The following is a 19,704-nucleotide window of genomic DNA, read 5'->3' as shown; positions in this document are numbered from 1 at the left end:
GCCAGTCGAGCACATACTTGGATTGTTACAATGTAGAAAGACCCGAGATAAAAGTTGCTAAGAAAACCCAGGAAAGCACACAGAATCCAGCCTGGATGGGGGCTTTTTCTCCATTTAAGCTTCTCAATCATCAGCCTTCCGGGAATCCCTTGACTCCTAGGTTGAGAAGCTTGCTTAATGTTGTGTCGGAAGGAAAAATTACCTGGGTGATAGATCCTGTCGCCCTCCTGGAGCCTCTCCGTGGACAGCTGGCCCAGGTTCTGTAGGGCAGGACTGAGTGCAAACAGTCTGCTGCCAGATGATTCTTTGTTTTAAATTGTGGGCACAACTTTTCCGTTTCCTTTTCAATCTACACCCCATTCCCTAGTAAAAATGGATTTTGGGGAGGTTGAATTTATGGCTCGGGACGAGGCAGCCCTTCCCAACCACCACAAAGAAGTCTACACTTGTGAGTAAAGGCCAGTGAGTTTGCTTTGGCGGTGCAGATTCAAGGTAACATGACTTTTTTTGTAGATGTTCAGGGGTCACTGCTGGTTGGATACTAAGTGCAGTGCTTGCTTTGGCAGAATTCACTATTTGTAATCTCCTGAGAACCAATGCCCTAAGATTTGTGGATTACTCAGTTAAGCACAAGTCTCAAAAACAGCCGTATTATTGACATACAATAACAAGACTTTTTTAAGTGAACAATTTAGAAATTTTGACATATGCATACACCTGCAAAACCATCGGTAAATTCAGTATAGTGAACCTGTCCATCACCCTTCTCGTGCATACCCCTTTGCAGTCTTTTCCTCCTTTCCCTTTTCTTCTCAGGCAGCCAGCCCTAGATCTGCTTGTAGAGTTTTCTATAAATAGACTCAGATGTATTTATTCTTCTTGTGTTTTGGTCTTGCTTTCATTCACCATAATTAGTTTGAGATTCATCCGTGTTACTGTGTGTTCATTCCTTTTTATTGCTGAGTAGTATGTATATATCATGTTCGTGTCCTATCCATAACCATTCACCCATTTTGGACATTTGCGCTTTTCGAGTTTTTGTTTATTACACACAAAGCTGTTTTAAACATTTTTATACAAGTCTTTGAATAGGTATACATGCATGCATCTTTTTTTTTTTTTTAAGTGATTATATTTTTAAAAATGTAGGATGCCTAGGCTGTAGTTCCTGCTTTGCTTCTAATCATCCAGGTTCCTTGGGGAGACTCACTTTACTTTGCCTTTAACATCCATCCCTGAGGTCTTTGCTGTGCTGGCAGAAGCTAGATCATCTTTGTTGGTGTTCTGGAGGGTCTCAGAAGGAGAAAGGGATGTTCTTCTATCCTGTTTCTCTTGCAGGCTTCCTTTTCATTTCAGCTTTTTCCTTGGATGACCTATTTGTTTTATTTATTTTTTAAAAATTTATTATTATTTTTTAACTGAAGTATGGTTGACACAATGGGCCATTCATTTCAGGTGTACAACATAGTGTTTCAACATCTTTGTGTGTTATGCTATGCTCACCATAAATGTAGCTACCATCTGTCACCATGTAACTCTATTCCAGTACCCTTGAGGACATTCCCTACCCTGTACGTTTCATCCCTGTAATGTATTCATTCCATAACTGGAAGCCGGTATCTCCCTCTCCGCTTCACCCATTTTGCCTGACCTCCCACCTGACAGCCACTAGTTCTCTGTATTTATGGGTTTGTTTCTGCTTTTTGTTTGTTTATTCATTTGTTTTTTAGATTGCACTTATACGTGGAATCATGTGGTTTTTGTCTTTCTCAATCTGGCTTATTTCACTTAGCAGAACATTTGGGTGACAAATTCGAATCCCGATGTGTAATTTTGGGCAAGAACGGAAATAAGTAGACAGTGGGAGGCATGCACTAATACTGCACTTAAAAATGAGAACTTAAAAATGTTAAATCATTATTAGAAGGGAAAAGGTGGGAGGTTAACCGGTTCTGAAATTTTGTGGATCTTCCCTTTTTTTTCAGCCTATTATCCTCTAAGTCCTCTTCTCTGTTATTTCTCTGGAACAATTTGTTGAACCTTGTGGTGAGAGGGTGAGTGGGTGTGCTGGGCTCCAAAGGTCACATGGTAACCTTGTGGAGGATGGCAGGTAGAGAGGTTTCTTAGTAAAAAAAATAATAATTCCTCACTTTTTTCTGTTTCCAGATAGGGCCGGAGTCCTTTGTCTCGTGTTTGCCCCTGAACCTGACTTTGACTTGCCCCTAAGCCTGGTTCAGAACTTTTTATGGGAGCATTAATCTACCAGCATAATTTGTGCAGTGAAATTCAGACAAATAACAATAGACTACTTTATACAGAATGAAAATGCAGCTCCTGGGGTTGGTGTTCTATTTGGTCCTTGGGACCTGGCAGTGCGAGGCGTTCAAAGGGAAGCTGGCAGCTGTGGATCCCGAAACAAATATGAATGTGGTAAGTTTCTCAAAATCTCAAATATGCTTCAACATTTTTTAAAAAGTTTTATTTATTTTGAGAGAGACAGAGACAGCATGAGTAGGAGAGGGGCAGAGAGAGACGGAGAGAGAGAATCACGAGCAGGCTCCACACTGTCAGCGCAGAGCCCGACGCAGGGCTCAAACTCACGAAACTGAGATCGTGACCTGTGCCAAAACCAAGAGTCCGACACTTAACTGACTGAGCCACCCAGGCGCCCCTGAAAGATGCTTTTAAAATGCATGTGACGGGGGGCGCCTGGGTGGCTCAGTCGGTTAAGCGTCCGACTTCAGCTCAGGTCACGATCTCGCGGTCCGTGAGTTAGAGACCCGCGTCGGGCTCTGGGCTGATGGCTCGGAGCCTGGAGCCTGCTTCCGATTCTGTGTCCCCCTCTCTCTCTGCCCCTCCCCCGTTCATGCTCTGTCTCTCTCTGTCTCAAAAATAAAAATAAAACGTTAAAAAAAAATTAAAAAAAAATAAAATGCATGTGACAAAGGTCAGTTATTTTCTGAGATTCGGTTAAGTGGGCCACATGAAGCCACCAACTCACCTCTTTGAAGGATGAAAACGTATTAAAACTTTGCAAGAATGCTACTCCCGAGTGCTGCTGTTACAACACAGTGAACAAGAAGTGTGATTAGCAGTGTCCAGGGAGCACAGTTCAATATAAAAATCAAAATGTCTGAAAAAAAAGTTTTGTTAAACAAATAAGCAAAAACAATTTGTGGAGTAATTAATACTTCAAATTTGAAATTAACGTTTCAAGGTTATTAATCTTAAGGAAACAATAAAACCTGGAACTATCTCATTTAGGCCTAAAACATTGGGAAAATACAAATGACTAGAGACAGTGGCTACTTTAAAATAGATGAAGCAGAGACCCAGCTGAAGAATCAAGACACCACGGTTAGAAGCTAATAAATCCAAAGTGAGTCAAGAGAATGTAACTTGATCAGGGTCTTAGGGTCAAGTTTTAGTTCTTGTCCCCAATTTTTTCTTATTCCTCCCCTCCTTTAATTTTTTTTTTCTGTAAAAATGAAAGAATTAAATTCTTTCAGATACTTGCAGAGGAAAGGATAGTGAGCATTTACTTACGTTAAATCTAGATAATTGAATTATCCATATTCTACTGAGCTCCTGGTTAAGAGTTTCTCCATGGACTGTTCCTTATGGAGAAGTGAATTTGATCACAATCTCCTGCTTTTCATCTTTTCTTGACCTCCAACTCCACCTTGCCATTCTGTATTTTACTAGTGTAATTTCATTAGTTCATTGATAAAAACAGATTAATGCTACGCTTTGTTTCCCAGGAAGGGACCTCTGAAAATAAGGATATTTTATGCGTGCAGATCACAATATTAGCTGGCATATTTAGAAAACAAATGAAGAATGTTTACTTGTACCTGGGAGCCAGGATGGAAACAAAGAGGCCCAACGTGGTGGTGAAATTAGACATGTGTGGTGTAGAACATGTTAGAATGTTGAAACCAAGGTTAATCAAACACCTGTGAGTAGAAGGTATGCATAAAACCAGTGGAGGATTTACTCTTGCGTGGGGGGTGCTACTAGGTTGAGCACACTAAAATGTCACTAATAACTACCTGATTTCTTAAAGCCTGGAGAATGCCTGCTGACATTTTGTCTTCTTTGCCTGTTAATGTGGGAGATCTTGTCAGATTCTGTGCACAGAAATTCCATTATTCTTTTTCTCTGTAGACTGAAATGATCTCTTACTGGGGATTCCCTAGTGAGGAACACTACGTTGAGACAAAAGACGGCTATATTCTCTGCCTTCACCGAATCCCTCATGGGAGGAAGAATCGTGCTGACAAAGGTATGGGTGTCTCCTGTGGTGAGGCAGGAAAGCTCTGGAAAGTACCTACACTGCTGGAATTTGGCTGGTTTTTGTGTCAGTAATCAAGTTGAGATTTAACCTGAAAACATTGAAATGGGGTTATTTTTAGGCTAAAGTACTGAACATGTTACATTTATGCAAGGCATATGAAAATACTGTCTTTGAAGAAGTAAAGACAGGTTATGTAATTTCACATTTTGCTTAACGATTTGAAGGTCAGTTTTGTTTGATGATATGTGAAATCTTTGCTTTCCTTGTTTTAAGGAAGCATCTTATTAGTGAAATGTCTTGAGCATTAAGTAAATCGCTTTTGCTGTTTGAATATTGATTTTTTTGAATGGGCAATATATTCACATAGTTCAAAACTTAGAGTAAAAAGACATATAGTGAAATACCTCCCTCCCTCCTCACCCTTCACCTCCCTAGTTTTGTGTGTATTCTTCCAAAATCTCTTTAATTTCTTTAGCTCTAAAACAAAATTTCTTTAGAAATGGATACAGACATAGGTGATTATTTTTCCCTGCTTCCGATTTAATACAAAAGGTGGTATATAGTGTCAATTCTTCTGTTACTTGAATTTTTTACTTAATATTATGCAGATAGTTCCATATAATTCATAGAATACTTCACCACTCAGGGCACCTGGGGGGCTCAGTCGGTTAAATGTCCAACTCTTCGTCTCGGCTCAGGTCATGCTCCCATGGTTCGTGAGCTTGAGCCCTGCGTCTGGCTCTGCACTGACAGTGTGGAGTCTGCTTGGGATTCTGTCTTTGCCTCTCTCTCTGCCCTCCCTTGCTCATGCTCTCCCTCCCTCCCTCCCCCCCCCCCCCAAATAAATAAATAAACTTAAAAAAAGAGAATACTTCACAGACACTTGGTATTCCGCATAGTTTTTCCATGATTTATTTTACAGGTGTCCTAGTAATGGGCATTTGGGGTATTTCTAGTCCTTTTGGTAGAAGGAAGATACTGCTGCTTAACACAACCTTGTACGTGTGCAAGTTTGTTTGTAAGATACATTTCCAGAGATAGAATTTTTGAGTCAGAGGATATGTACATTTATGATTTTGATAGATACCGTTAAATCTCTTTTCAGGCAATCTTGTTCCGGTAATTATTCTCACTAGCAAGATATGAAAGTTCTTATAGTTTTGGAGATACGTATGTCTATATCTTCCCATAGCGAAAGTGCCGTTTCCATGAGATGAATGAATTTCTTTCTAGGCAGGCTATTTGAAATTGTGAAACATATGTCAGAATGAAGATTGATCCCAATGCAATCATCCCTCCCGATGTACCTTATTCTTTAACATTTTGTTTCTAAAGATTTTCCTTGGGGGCGCCTGGGTGGCTTGGTCGGTTAAGCGTCCGACTTTGGCTCAGGTCATGATCTCACGGTCCGTGAGTTCGAGCCCCACGTCGGGCTCTGTGCTGACAGCTCAGAGCCTGAAGCCTGTTTCAGATTCTGTGTCTCCCTCTCTCTCTGCTTCTCCCCTGTTCATGCTCTGTCTCTCTCTGTCTCAAAAATAAATAAACGCTAAAAAAAAAAAAAGATTTTCCTTGGACAACTAAGGTTGAGATTAAGGTAATTTGATGACTCAGTGTTCTTCAGTTACAATTTTATATGAGCAGAAGGGCCTTTTTGCCTCAATTCCTTCCCAAATTATTCAAAGCAAACTTAAAAACCTGTGTTACATGACCTTTGTATCATTGTTTGTTTTTTTCCTTAATATAATCTGGTCTATTTTCCCCTGCCCCCCAGATTGTAACTATAATAAGGGATTTTATAACACTTAAGTGGCTGGGACAGCCAGTGCTGTTTTTGAAATTTCATTTCTCATTTTTTTTTAAATGTTTATTTATTTTGAGACAGAGTCGGGGAGGGGCAGAGAGAGAGAGAGAGAAAGAGGGAGAATCTCAAGCAGACTCTGTGTTGCCAGGGCAGATCCTGACATGGGGCTCAGTTCCATGAACTGTGAGATCATGACCTGAGCCGAAATCAAGAGTCAAGAAATCAAGATGACGTCAAGATGCTTAACTACCTGAGCCACCTAGGTGCCCCTCCTTTCTCATTCTTGAGGTTTTTATGATTTATAGATTCATGTTCATACTATTAAGCTTCCTTTTTATAAGTACGTTACAAAAATGTGTAGTGAGCTGAAGTGAGGGCTTACATTTCTTTTTCTGCTCAAAACACGCAAAATGTATATTTTATTCCAGAACAAACATATGATCTTAGTTTCCTTGTTTTTTTTTTTTTTTCTTTTTTGGTAAACCCTTTGATTTCAGATCCCATATAAAGAAGAATATGTACTGATCATTACTCTCTTAAAAGTGATTGGGTAACTAGTATAATTAATAATGCGAATCATTGTTAGAGCACCTGGGTGGCTCAGTTGGTTGAGTGTCTTGACTTCAGCTCAGGCCATGATCTTGTGGTTCACGGGTTCGAGCCCTACATGGGGCTCTGTGCTGACAGCTCAGAGACTGGATCCTGTTTCGGATACTGTGTCTCCCTTTTTCTCTGCCCCTCCCCAACTCTCACTCTGTCTGTCTCTCAAAAATAAATAAGCATTAAAAAAAAATGTTAATCATCGTTAAAAGATGCAGGGAACCTCAGTGAAAACATGCTTGGGGAATGCTTCTCCTCTTTTCTCCATCGCCCACCCCTGGAATTCACGCCACAGTTAGAACAGATGGTGCCCCCACCCACGTGTGCGAGCACCAGCACTATGGTGCGGGGCTGTGCCCTGACAGGTGAGGAAGCGAACAGGAGCCTAGATGTGCTCCCCGGTGGCAGGAAGGAGTCAGGGCAGCTGAGTGTGAGATCTCTGTCAGCGGCGAGGTCCGTGTGGGCGTCCGCCTCCGTGCGCCTTGGAATCTCCGTCCGCAGGAACAGTTGATTGACTGTGATGGTCCCAGTGTTCCTCTTTGTCACTCTGGTTCCGTGGGTTATAGTCCACAATCTTTTTTTTTTTTTGGCAGGGGTGCATGGTGTGCAGCAGGGGGTGGGTACTCGTGGACTTTGGAATGGGGAACACAGAGGGAAAGCATTCTCAGTGTGGCCACACCGCTAGGTCCACACCCTCTTCCTCTGTAGGCGTCAGTGAGCGCTGCGTAGACCCTTCTCTGACGGTGTGCACACCCGTGGTCCAGAGCAGGGACTCCTCATTGTCCCCTCAGCATCCTCAGGAGCAGTCTTGTCAGTGGTGTTACTTCGGCTCATTTAAGCCAAATAGACAAAAAAAGAATTCCTAAGAGCCCTTCCCACCCAGCGTGGAACTTATCCTCTTATTCAGGCCACCCCCCTCCTGACCTCCTCCCCTATTCATAAGATCATCGTCCTCCTGCCCTGGAAACGCAGAATCCTTCTCGAGTCCGGTGCTCCGGTGGCCGACCCCACGTTACCTGGCTTCAGTCCATCCCTGTCTTCTCTTGGCCAGGCCACCACCCTCCGTGTGCTCTTGTGACCATTCAGCTGGGTGCCTGAGAGAAGCTCAGAACCCGAGGGAGGCTTTGCTTTCATTTTTGAGGCTTCCCGTGTATTAGAGGAAGGAAGAATTTCAAAACCGGTCTATGGAAACTGCTGATCTTTTAAGAAAGTAATACTTTTAATACGTACAAAAATAACACCTGGCATCTGTACCAATTACAGGGCGTTGCAAGATGCATTAAAACAACATCTCTTCATTTATTGGGGATGAAGTGAGACCGTCCCTCTTGCCCTTTTCAGTGTGGTTTTTCTCCATTCTTGTGCTGTCCGGAGGTGCTGCACAAGTTGAGTGAGAGCTGTATGGGCAGCGTGTTCGGGTCCTGTTGGAGTGGCCCACTTGCAGATTTGTGGGGGGGGGGGGGTGCTGTGTGATCACGTGGCCTGGCCACACCTCTCCTCTTCCTGCTAGCTGTGCTTGTCCATCTTGTGTAGTTTTGCAGGGTAAGAACCCAGGGGTTGTTGTATGGTACCGGCCATTCAGCAATCTTCAGGGACCTAATAAATGAAGCTATGTACCTTTCCTTGATATTCTTTCTCTCTGTTGTCTGTACCACTCATACAGCAGAGGAAATTGGAAGCTTCCCACGGGTATGTGCAGAGACCTTCGTGATTTGGCACATCAGTGATTACAGTTCTGAACTGTGGTGTCTGTGGTGTCAGTGTCTACTTAGAATGGGGTGGCATACCTCTTTCATGACGTTTATGAGGAGTGCTTAAGCACCATCCGGGTTTATTCGTCATCTAAGAAAAACATCCATCATTTTTTTTAAGTTGATTTATTTATTTTAAGAGAGAGAGAGAGAGTGTATGCACATGTGCGGAGGAGGGGCAGAGAGAGAGAGGGAAGGAGAGAATCCCAAGCAGGCTCTGCACTGACTTATTTGTGTACTTCTTCCTGCCCCCCCCCCCCCCCCCCCCCCCCCGCCCCATGCCCCTTTGCTCCCTGCAGCCGCTCCTTGAAGGCAGGGGCTGTGTCTCTGTCTTCTTTGTATCTCTCAGCACGGTGGGTGGCACTGTGTTCCCTGCATGGTCAGCCTGAGTGAGGGTTATATGAGGGCAGTCTTCAGGATTGGGGTTCTTAACTGGACTAAGACAATGCACCTTCTGTGTAGTGACATAAAATAGAGCCCTGTGTACACACAGATACTACATACATTTGTAGAGAGTTGAGGGACCCACTAAGATGACCCTGTTTACACATTTACCTGTGTCGTCAAACTCGTACTAACTAGTCAGCTTGGAACACACATTTAGAAACAGACTGAGGGTTTTGAACAAACTGAGGGTTGATGGGTGTGGGAGGTCGGGGGGCAGGGTGGGGAAAATGGGTGATGGGCACTGAGGAGGGCGCCTGTTGGGGTGAACACTGGGTGTTCTAGCTGGTGAGGAATCACAGGAATCTACTCCCAAAGCCAAGAGCACACTATACACACTGTATGTGAGCTAAGTTGATAATAAATTATGTATATAAAAAAATAAAACTCTCATACAATCCAAAACAAAAACAAAAAAGAAAGAAAGCTCTTAGTGGCCTGGTGAGCATGTGTGTGATGCTTCCCAGTGTTAAGCAAACTTCTCCATCAAGTGTTGTACTTCCCCTGCTTTGCGCTAACTCCAAAAAGGAATTGAAAGTCATCCTGAATAGGGAAGTGATTCTGGTTTCGTGTGCTCAGCCGTATCTCCGACAGTCATGGGATGTTAGCACTAGAAGGATCTCAGAGTCCTTTCTGAGCCGGAGATTTGGAGAGTTTGCATGTGTAACATACTCCCTGGTGGATTCCAAAGTAAAGTCCTTGAGTTCTGGAACCTGTGTCTAGATGAGCACCCTCATTTTACTGGGTGAGACAGCCAGCTTGAGAGAGAAAGGGAAAGAGGTTGGCTTTAAGGCAAAAACTAGTGGCCTAGCCAGTCTGACTCCAGAGTCTGTGCGATTTGAACTAGAAGATGCAGTCTTATGTAATAAGCATTGACCAAGTTGTTCCCATGATGTTGATTTTATTTGACTAAAACAAGGAAATACATATTGTCTTGCCTAAAATACATCAAACAGCAACGGCTACAAGGCAGACTTCTTGCCAAATTGGGAAATAAATTGTTCAGTAAATCAGTTGTCAAATAAAGCAACAATAGTGGGTTGTTTCCGATATACATGCATGTATATCCGTAAATATACACATACACATACATGTATATGATATATAGGTATCTGTTGACCTAATGAGGGCAGTGGTGTTCTGTGTGATCTGAGTAATGGTCTTCAGGCATTTTGAACTTCACCTTGGCAAAGACTCCAGGGCTTGCCCCTTAAGCTTTTTAAGTCATAATTGAAAATTCACAACCTGGCTTGGGAAGTAGGTCTTCGGACAGAAAGGCCGCTGGCCTGTGTTTTCCTTTGCTTATTTTAGGATTCTGATCATTTCTGGATTTTCCATTCTTTCCTTCTCTGCAGTTCCTAGAGGAGCTGTCTTTTTGAATAAATGCTGTGCTTTGACATGTCCCCAGAGGTCCCGTCGGGCTGAGATGCAGCTCCTTGCCTCCTGGTGGCATGGAGCAGGTGCAGGGTCATTCCTGGGTGCCGGACTTGACGGCACCGGCTGGCTGAACTCATGGCCAGGTTCATTTGGCTCTGATGGTGCATCAGGTGCAGGACTGTGTTCGGACCCTTGACCTAATGGAGAAGCACAAGCCAGTGTCAGCTGCACGCTGACTCCTGTGTGCAGGGTGGGGCTGGAGCCGAGAGTCAGGGTGGAAAGGACTAGGGTGTGCTGCCAGAACCTCTGTCTCCTGCGGTGCTCCCCGTTGTCCTCCCGGCTAGCCCATCTTACCCGCTGTCCGTTGTCATCCTCAGTGTCAGTTCTTCAGGGAGCATCCCCGGCCGCTCACCCTGGGCCAGCTCCTGCTGCATGTTCTCTTTGCTCTCTGGGTGTTTCCTTCCTAGCACTTAGGACGCTAAGGCTGAAGCTCCTCTTGGTTATTCGATCATCACTCCAGCCAAGTCTCTCCAGGAGCTCCTCTGGGCCTGGGCCCTCCTGGGATGGGGTTGAGCAGAGCATCGACAGTCGGGGCCACACTGGTGAGGGATTCCGTACTCCTGAGCTCAGACAGCCGCAGGCACGAGTGTAGGCCTTCCGGTGGTGGGTAGAATTAGGGGCATCTTGGGCAGAACCAGTGGAGCTGTGGCTTCTGTTTTCAATGAAAAAAAAAAATCCTTCTGGATTCGATGGTAGTCTCTGATGTCTGCTTCCTCCGTACCCAGTCCTCCCTGATGGGGAAGGTGCTGTAGGCCGAATGTTTATATCCCCCCGGAATGCAGGTGTTGAGTCCTAACCCCCGTGTAGTGGCGTCTGCAGGTGGGGCCTTCGGGAGGTGACTCGGGCCTGAGGGCAGAGCCTTCCAGAATGGAATTAGTGCCCTTATCAGAAGGAGACCCCAGAGCTCGCTTGTCTGCCTTCTGCCAGGACACAGTGAACAGACAGCCGTCTGTGAACCAGGAGGTGCCTCACAAGGCACCAGGTCTGCCAACACCTTGATCTTGGACCTCGCAGCCTGCAGAAGCGTGAGCTAGAGTTTCCTGTGTTCACAAAGCCATCCAGTCTGTGGTATTGATACAGCAGCCTGAATGGACGCACGCACAATGCATTCCGGAGAACAAGGACAGGAGAAGGATGTGTATTTCAGGATGTGTTTGCTGCGTGCAGGAGGTCCTTAAAGGAGAGCATGATAGAGAGAAGCGTATCTGGGGGTCAGAGTCAGCGTCTCTGGCCAGTTGCCCTCTGTTGTGCACTTGTCTCTCTGGGCCCCTCTGTTCCTTCTGTTAGTTGAGAATTTTGGACTACAGCTATGTACTTGCCCAGGGTCGGGCCAACTGTAAGGCTCCATGAACTGGAGCGTGGAGATACCACCGTGCGAAGCCTTTCGAAGGGCAGCCAGGGTAGCAGAGGCAGGGAGGGCAGAAGGCAGTTTGTGTGGAGGTGAGGCACACTTTGCCCTCACATGACCTGAGGTTGGTTCCTGGTTCCACCGCGTACTAATCGTGTGTCCTGTCCTGGGGCACTCATTCCTTCTCTCTAGGCCCCAGAGCCCCCATCCGTAAGGTGAGAAGAGTGACGTGTATGGCCCAGTGCCACCCTGGGCACGTAGAAAACTAATCAAGGTGGTGCCTGGGAGGTGCACATGGCGTGCGGGCACGTAGTAGGTTTTCTTTCTTTGCCTCGTTTATTCCTTCGTTATTGCATTTATTCATCAGATTTGTCACGAGTGAGGACCACAAGCCAGACTCCACATTGGGTGCTGGGGACGGGGTGGTGGGCAGGACCACCAGGTCTCTGGCTTCATGTTGCTCGGGGACCAGAGTGGCTGTGGCCGGTGTGTGTGTGTGTGTGGGGGGGGGTTTGGTTCTCTTTCCTGTCTGTGATCTGAGGGCTGTTGTATTCCCTCCTGCAGAGGCCACTCCTCTTCAGCAGGGAGGCTGAAATGTGAGCACGGCGACCTGGACCGTGGCAAGGGGTGTGCACCCTTCCAAGTGTGTCTTGGGGACGGGCTAGGTTCTCCTGTGGGTTCTCAAGCAAAGAGATCTCCTGCAGTGCGTACCTCTGTTACACATGAGGAAACCAGGAGTTATAGGGTTCGATGAATTTGCCTGTGGCAAAGACAGGATTGACGGGGCTTAGGGCCGAGTTTCTACCCACTGCGGTGATGTCCCCGATAAAGCCACAGTGGGGAGAGTGCTCTGTTTAGGTAAGCTGTGCAATAAATGCCTGGAGATAGGTGCCTCCTTCTTATTCTCTCCAGGGGCCATAAGTGTCGTGACTCCGGCTTCCCACGGATGTTATTTGCTCATCTTGCTTTGGGCTGTGTTTTGAGGCCAACTCTTCCAACCAGAATTAGACTACAGAAATTCACTCAGGAGCCCTTGCTTTGGATCAGTGGAGGTCTGCTCTTAATGATTCTTGGGAAGGAGGCCCTAGAACTCCCTCCAGGAGCCTGTCAGATGTCAAGCAGGGCTCTGCACACCTGGCCTGTCTCCAGGCTGGGCCGGCCTGGTAGAGCGATGGGCGGCACGTTCCCCTTCGGATGACTCCTCCTTGAACCCAGCTGTGGTTGGGCTCCTGAGAAGAGCTGATGTCAGACTGACCAAGAAGAGCTGAGGGAGCTTGTGGAAAATAAGTACTTCCAGGCTGTGCCCCTGGAGTTCTGGATCCCCTACCTCAGAAGTTGGGCCACAAATATGTGTGTTTTTTAAATGTTCCAGGTAGTTTTGATGTGCATGCATTCAGTTTGGGGAAATAGTGCGTGGCTTGCTTGGAAGGGGCTGGGTATAAAGGGAATACTGGAAAAAAATTTAAAAAAAATTTATTTATTTTTGACAGACAGACACAGAATGTGAGCAGGGCAGGGGCAGAGAGACAGGGAGACACAGAATCTGAAGCGGTTCCAGGCTCTGAGTTGTCAGCACAGAGCCTGATGTGGGGCTTGAACTCACGAACTGGGAGATCAGGACCTGAGCCGAAGTCGGATGCTTAACTGACTGGGTCACCCAGGCGCCCTGAAAGGGAATACTTTCAAGCACATCTCTTCTCCCCTACCTCTTTAGTTATTAATGAAGGATTTTTTTGGAGTAGTGGTTAAAAGCAGGGGCTTTGGAATGAGACCAGGAAGGCCACCCAACCTGGAGGGATGTGCCCCCTGTAAAGCCCTTCACGTCTGGGTCAGACAGGGCATTGACCTTCACCTGCTTTGTGTCTGCCTCCTGAGGGAGCCACCTGTGTGTGCCCCGTGGTCCTGTCTGGCTGCGGCCTGGGACAGTGTCACTTCTACAAATCCAGGGTCCCTTTTCTTCTCCAGAACCCTCTGTGGGGTGGTCTGTGTCTCACTCAGGAGCTGGCAAACACGTTCCTGCCCCTGGCCACGTCACTCTCTTTCCTGTGGGGTTCCCTGGGTGCTGATCGGGCTTTTTCACACTGGCCTAGAAGGTAACTGTGGGACTGTCTCCTGGGCTGGACTGGAGCCTCTTGGGGGCAGGGAGCGGGGCTTACCCTCCTTTGTGTCCCCCACAGCTGGCGCAGTGGCTGAAATATCATAGGTGCCGGGAAGGGTTTATACAAGATGTGGAGCCTGAGCACACGCTTCAGCGGGCCGTCGGCCTTTCTGGCTTCGAGCTCACCTCCTGAGAGAGTGCTAGCGGCTTCTCGATGCCTCTGGGAATCCAGGAGTTATTTACCGGTAGTGTTTAAAGAGTTTTCTGGTATGCCTTCAGTCTGCCATTCCCACATTTCTCCTCCAAAGCTCCTATAGGTTAGGGAGGGAAATACAATGCACAGAGACTTCAGGGGGATTTTAAACGCTCCCCACTTAAACGTTCCCCAGGGGTGCCTGGCTGGCTCAGTCAGTTAAACGTACGGCTCTTGATATAAGCTCAGGTCATATAAGCTCACGGTTTGTGGGTCTGAGCCCTGCATCCGGCTCTGGGCTGACAGCTCAGAGCCTGCATGGGATTCTCTCTCCCCCTCTCTCTGCCCCTCCCGTTAGCTATGTCTCTCTCAAAAATAAATAAAAATATTAAAAAAATGTTCCCCAGTGTAGAAAACCTGCCTGGTCCCCACAGGCTGACCCCTGCCACCCCTTCCAGCCTCAGTCCTGGCTGCCCTGCTCCCCCCCCCCCCCCCGCCCCCCAGCTCTGCCTTCCCATCTAGATCATTCCTGCCTTTCTCAGTGCTGGGCCCTGAGGAGTCAGCTAAGCAGACACAGGTTTTCCACCAGGTGTCTGAAGAAGCACAGGTTGGGGGAAACAGCAGGAGTTTGGCCACCTGCCATGCTTCTGGCCCCACCAGACCCTCTGTCCCCAGGGGAGACCGCTCCAGTGGCAGACCATGGTTATGTGTAATTGCCTCTCGGAGCACAGTGGTCCTGCCCGGCTCATGCCCGTGTGCTGTCAGACTCTTGCCTCCGTCAGCCTGACTTGCTGACTTCGCTTAAGGCCAAAAAGTCTTACTCCTCACAGCCCAGCCCCAAAGCACCTTCGATGGGAGAGAAGTGACCTAACGTGCGGAAGGGACTCGTCAGCACCCTGGTGTGGCTCCTGGGGGTCCCTCACACAGAGACTCACAGTCACCGCGGAGCGATGACGCCTCTTGTCACCGTCTCCGCAAGGCAGCCTGCTTAGGAGCGGGTGTCATTTAAAACACATTTCATCAGCTACAACTTAATGATGAGTTGATCTCAGTAATCCTTATCACATCCCTGAGGTTTATGTGAACTTTTTATTTTTACGACGACTCTTATTTCCGCAATTGGATTCTGATCTTCTTCACCAAAGGCGGGGAGCCAGTTCCGCAGATTCTGTACGTACCACACTGCCTTGTCCGAAGCACTTTCACAGTCAGTCAGCGTTGGTCACGTAGCACTAAAATGAACATTCGCAGGCAAGGAAGTACTCATAAGGCTGCCCCAATCCTGATCTGTTTTGCTCTTTTGTCTCCCCGCTGGTAGAAGGTCACCGATGTGGCCCTGGCAGTTCAGAGGGCTACTGTGTGTGATTAGAAAGTCACAGGAGTCATTTCGGACCTTCACTTGATGGCTGTCCCACTGTCTTTACAAATAAGGGGAGCAGCACCCACCTGGCATGGCTCCAGGGGTACTGTTCATGCTGTAGAGAATTTGGACGGTGCCTCCTGGGGTTGTCTATACAGCCCACCTTGCATCATCAGACGGACAGCCACTTCAGTTAAAAAAAATTTTTAATGTTTATCTTTGAGACAGAGAGAGACAGAGACTGAGCGTGAGTGGGGGAGGGGGCAGAGGGAGAGGGAGACACAGAATCCGCAGCAGGCTCCGAGCTGTCATCGCAGAGCCTGACGCGGGGCTCCAACCCACGAGTTGTGAGATCATGACCTGTGCTGAAGTGGGATGCTTTACTGTCTGAGCCACCCAGGAGCTCTGGGACAGCCATCTAAAAAGCAATTAGTTACCAAATCCGCATTAGGACATAAACAGAAGAAAAATTTGTCAGTTCACTTCCCATCTGTTTGGACGAATCTTACTTCCCATTTTTCCTTGATGTTTTACACTCCTCATTTGCCTGCATCATTGCTGCCTAGCTATGGGTCTAGTGTAGGTTATTGTCTTGTACTTTGCTTTCTTTCCACCCTTCAAGGCTGGGTTATAAATTTTTCTGGGATGCCACAGTCCTTGTCATTGGTGATGATTTAATTATTGCAATCAATTATTTGACGTCTCAACAGTTAGCTCTTTCCCTTAGCACTTCACTTTCTTTCTTTTTTTTTTACTCAATTAAAAAAATTTCTTTTTTGAGCGAGAGTGCGAGTGAGTGAAGGGCAGAGAGAGAGGGAGAGAGAGTGTGGAGCCTGAAGCAGGGCTTGAACTCACGTACTGTGAGATCATAACCTGAGCCAACGTCAGATGCTTAACCCACTGAGCCACCCAGGGACCCCCATGTTTCACTCTCATAACGAACAAGCAGAAGGCCAAAGGAGCTCTTACTTGTTTGTTGTGATCTATGTGTCTGTCATTATGCCAGACACTTAATTGCCTCATTTATTTCTATTAACAGTTACTGATGGAGCAGAGGCCCAGACTGGGTTAATGTTTATTGAACTCTCGCTGTGCTGGGAAGCACTTTGCGAAGAACTTTTCACGCAGTGTCTCCCAGTCGTTGCTCTTTATAAAGTGCCTGTTGCATTTCCCTGCTGCAGGTGATGATTCAGGTTGAAGGGATGTTGGAGGGATGTTGAAATATTTTTGCACCCAGTGGCACATTCGAGGTTGGAGAGGACAGACTCGAGCCCAAGTGCGTCTGTCTCTGACACTCGTGGTCAGTCTGACATCAGCTCCGTGAGGGTGAACCGTCTTCCTCCTGGTTCTGTTCTCTGCTGTGTCACCAGTGCCGAGAATGCCAGCACACAGTCGGTGTTCAATAAATGCTTGTTTAATGAATGACTAAATGGTCTTAACATGATGCAAGCAGCCAGAGGTTATGTTTCTTTGTCTCCCGAGTCTTTGTTTTTCCACAGCATCACTGTCCCAGGTATAGGTGAGTAGAAAATTTATTTGCATGTGTATACATAAAAGTAGAAATATATATGTAAATAAAGGAATATGTGTATATATATTTATAAATTTGCGTACATGTAATCTTTTCCTGTCTTTTGGTTTATTTTGTTAGGATACATTGTAAGAAATTCGATTATGGGAGCAAATACAGTATAGAAACATTTCATACAGTCTTAAGAATACGGTAAAAAGTTTTTTATGGTCACATCTACACGTCTTGTTATTAGATACACGAGATAGCCTGTTTTTGCTGCTACTTTGCCAGCACTGTTTAAAAAGATACTTTTCACTGATGTTCTGTTGGAGTGCATTGCTGCCTCGCTGTTCTTGCATCTGCTTTATGGCTGGGTGCTGCTGAGTCCTAAACATGGATGTTTTTCAGGTCCTAAGCCAGTTGTGTTCCTGCAGCATGGCCTGCTGGCCGATTCCAGTAACTGGGTCACAAACCTTCCCAACAACAGCCTGGGCTTCTTCCTGGCGGACACGGGCTTTGATGTGTGGATGGGGAACAGCAGGGGAAACACCTGGTCTCGGAGACACAAGACTTTATCCCCTTCTCAGGACGAATTCTGGGCTTTCAGGTAGATTGGAATTGATGGTGACGGGGGCCTACTTCCTTAGTACCCTTACCACAGACACACGGGGAGGCAGGTGGATGGGTAGCTCAAGGTTATCAGAGAGGGGAGACGGATGCCTGGGGAAAGGTTTTAAACCTTATGAGGAATTGCGTAAATCACAGTGAAGTACATTATAAGTAATGATTACATTTAAGAATTAGATTCAACTATGGACTTTTAGTTACTTTGGCATTCCGGGTCCTGTGGGAGTTGGTGGGCAAATTGCGTCCTGGAAACTTCTTCTTTCCCCCCATAAACATGCACACCGAATGTCTGCTTTTCCATTTCCAGAAATTGTCCTTTTTCTATCAATCCTGGCTGTACCTATTAATCCCCGCGTGACACTGGGCATGCTGCATAAGCCTTCTGTGTCTCAGTTTCCTTGTTGTAAAATGGGGTAATAACCGCCAATCTCCCGAGGCCATTGGGGGATCAAAGGAGAGGATACGAGGAGAGAGCCTGGCACGCTGCAGGCAGTGGTGACAGTCCGCTTACCCATTTCCTGATGACGAATGGCACACACACGTGTAACGTGTCCCAGGCTGTGTCCTGCTACCTGGCATGAGGGAAGGTCAGAGCTCTGGACTCCTTCAGGCTTGTGTCCCGTTTGTGAAACCACAGCTTACCTACACGCGTGAAATGCAAGAATGACAAATTTTACCAAAGGAATATACTTGTTGGGCCGCCACTGGTAATAGTGAAAAGCCAGAAACTACCAAATGCCCATCAGCCGCGAATGGACAGATGAAGTGCCGTGTATCTATACAGTGAACATCCCACGGCTCTGTGACAGCATTACTATTTGATCTCATTTATAGAAAGGTTCAAAAATGGGTATAACATAACTTATGGCATAAAAAATGAGGACAGGACCTTTGGGAGGGAGGCAGAATTAGAAAGGGGCCCGCGCAATCCTGTTGATGTTTTCTGCGCTCAGTTCTGTGCTGCTCTACACAGCTGCGCTCAGCTTATGGTTATTCATCCCCCCGCACCCTTCTTGTTAGCGTGCGGTTATGTTTGTGTGCAGCGTCTTAATGAAAGGGTTCCTTTTCTGGATTACAGTTACGATGAGATGGCAAATTATGACCTATCAGCTTCCATTAACTTCATTCTGAATAAAACTGGCCAAGAACAAGTGTATTACGTGGGTCATTCTCAAGGCACCACAATAGGTACGTATGTCATAAAGCCTGGTGGTGGATACAGTGTCTTCTTACAGAGTTTTTTGCCCGTTCTTGAAAGGGAAATAGTAACAAATCATGTTAGTGCAAACAGAGGTGTTTGTTTTTTGCTTTATTGCCAAGCAGAAGTGATGAATAGGGGAAGGGCAGGAAATTCGGGGTAATATTTCACATTCTCTGAAAATTCAGACTTTCATGTAAATGGATACACATGGTGTATGGTTCCCTTGACCCAGAAGTAAGCCTCAGCCTGGTGCATATTTTCCTGGTTACAGCAGTATGGGGATGTGAGAAGGTAGAAAACAAGAGGTATTATAAGGGCAGAGGCTTTTAAACAGAAAACAAGAAAATACACTTTTTTTAAAAGTTTTTTTTCTTTTTTAAAAAAATTTATTTATTTTTGAGGGAGGGAGGGAGGGAGAGAGGGAGAGGGAGAGGGAGAGGGAGAGGGAGAGGGAGAGGGAGAGGGAGAGGGAGAGAGAGAGAGAGAGAGAGAGAGAGAGAGAGAGAGAAAATCCCAAGCAGGGACGCTCGATGCAGGGCTCAAACTCATGACTGTGAGATCATGACCTGAGCTGAAATCAAGAGTCAGATGCTCAATCGACTGAGCCATCCAGGAACCCCAAAAATACAGTGAGTCTTAAAAGTTAAGTGGAATAAAACTAACTACAAAGATGGCATGTTATGCTTCATTTCTGAATAGTTTCTAAAAGCTCTATGCATTTTTTATTTATGCCGATTATAAAAAGAACGGGTGTTCACTGTATACAAAAGTAGAAAATTTGGCAGAGTTGAAGGAAAATAAAAATTGCCTGTAATTGTAGCGAACAACAGTTCCTCTGATGAGGAACTAGGGACCTGTCCCATAATTTATGCAGTTCCTCCTTTTTGTGTGTGCTCTCATCAGTAGCTGTGTTTAAGTCACACGGTCTCCTTAGAATACATTCCTAAGGAGGAGAATCACTCCTGAGCGATTCTTAAGTGTCTGGATGTACTATAGTTAAATGTCTGCGCTCTGCTTACTGCCAAACACTCTTA

General features: G+C 46.2%; 1 protein-coding gene across 5 annotated transcripts in view; it reads left to right on the top strand.

Annotated features, from left to right (window-relative positions):
• Positions 1–19,704, top strand: part of LIPA (lipase A, lysosomal acid type) — a 50,799-nt gene that overhangs the window by 8,503 nt on the left and 22,592 nt on the right. For all 5 annotated transcript variants that reach the window (XM_042959894.1, XM_042959891.1, XM_042959893.1 and 2 more), the window contains exons 2-5: positions 2,319–2,430; positions 4,168–4,285; positions 17,251–17,449; positions 18,548–18,657. In XM_042959894.1, the coding sequence (XP_042815828.1) occupies positions 2,320–2,430; positions 4,168–4,285; positions 17,251–17,449; positions 18,548–18,657 (538 nt within the window). In that variant the 5' untranslated portion in view covers position 2,319. The remainder of the gene's footprint in view (positions 1–2,318; positions 2,431–4,167; positions 4,286–17,250; positions 17,450–18,547; positions 18,658–19,704) is intronic.

The sequence above is a fragment of the Panthera tigris genome, chromosome D2 (genome assembly GCF_018350195.1).
Source record: "Panthera tigris isolate Pti1 chromosome D2, P.tigris_Pti1_mat1.1, whole genome shotgun sequence".
Classification (NCBI taxonomy): Eukaryota; Metazoa; Chordata; class Mammalia; order Carnivora; family Felidae; genus Panthera; species Panthera tigris.
Note: the sequence above shows the minus strand (reverse complement) of the source record. Positions and strands in the feature narration are given on the sequence as shown.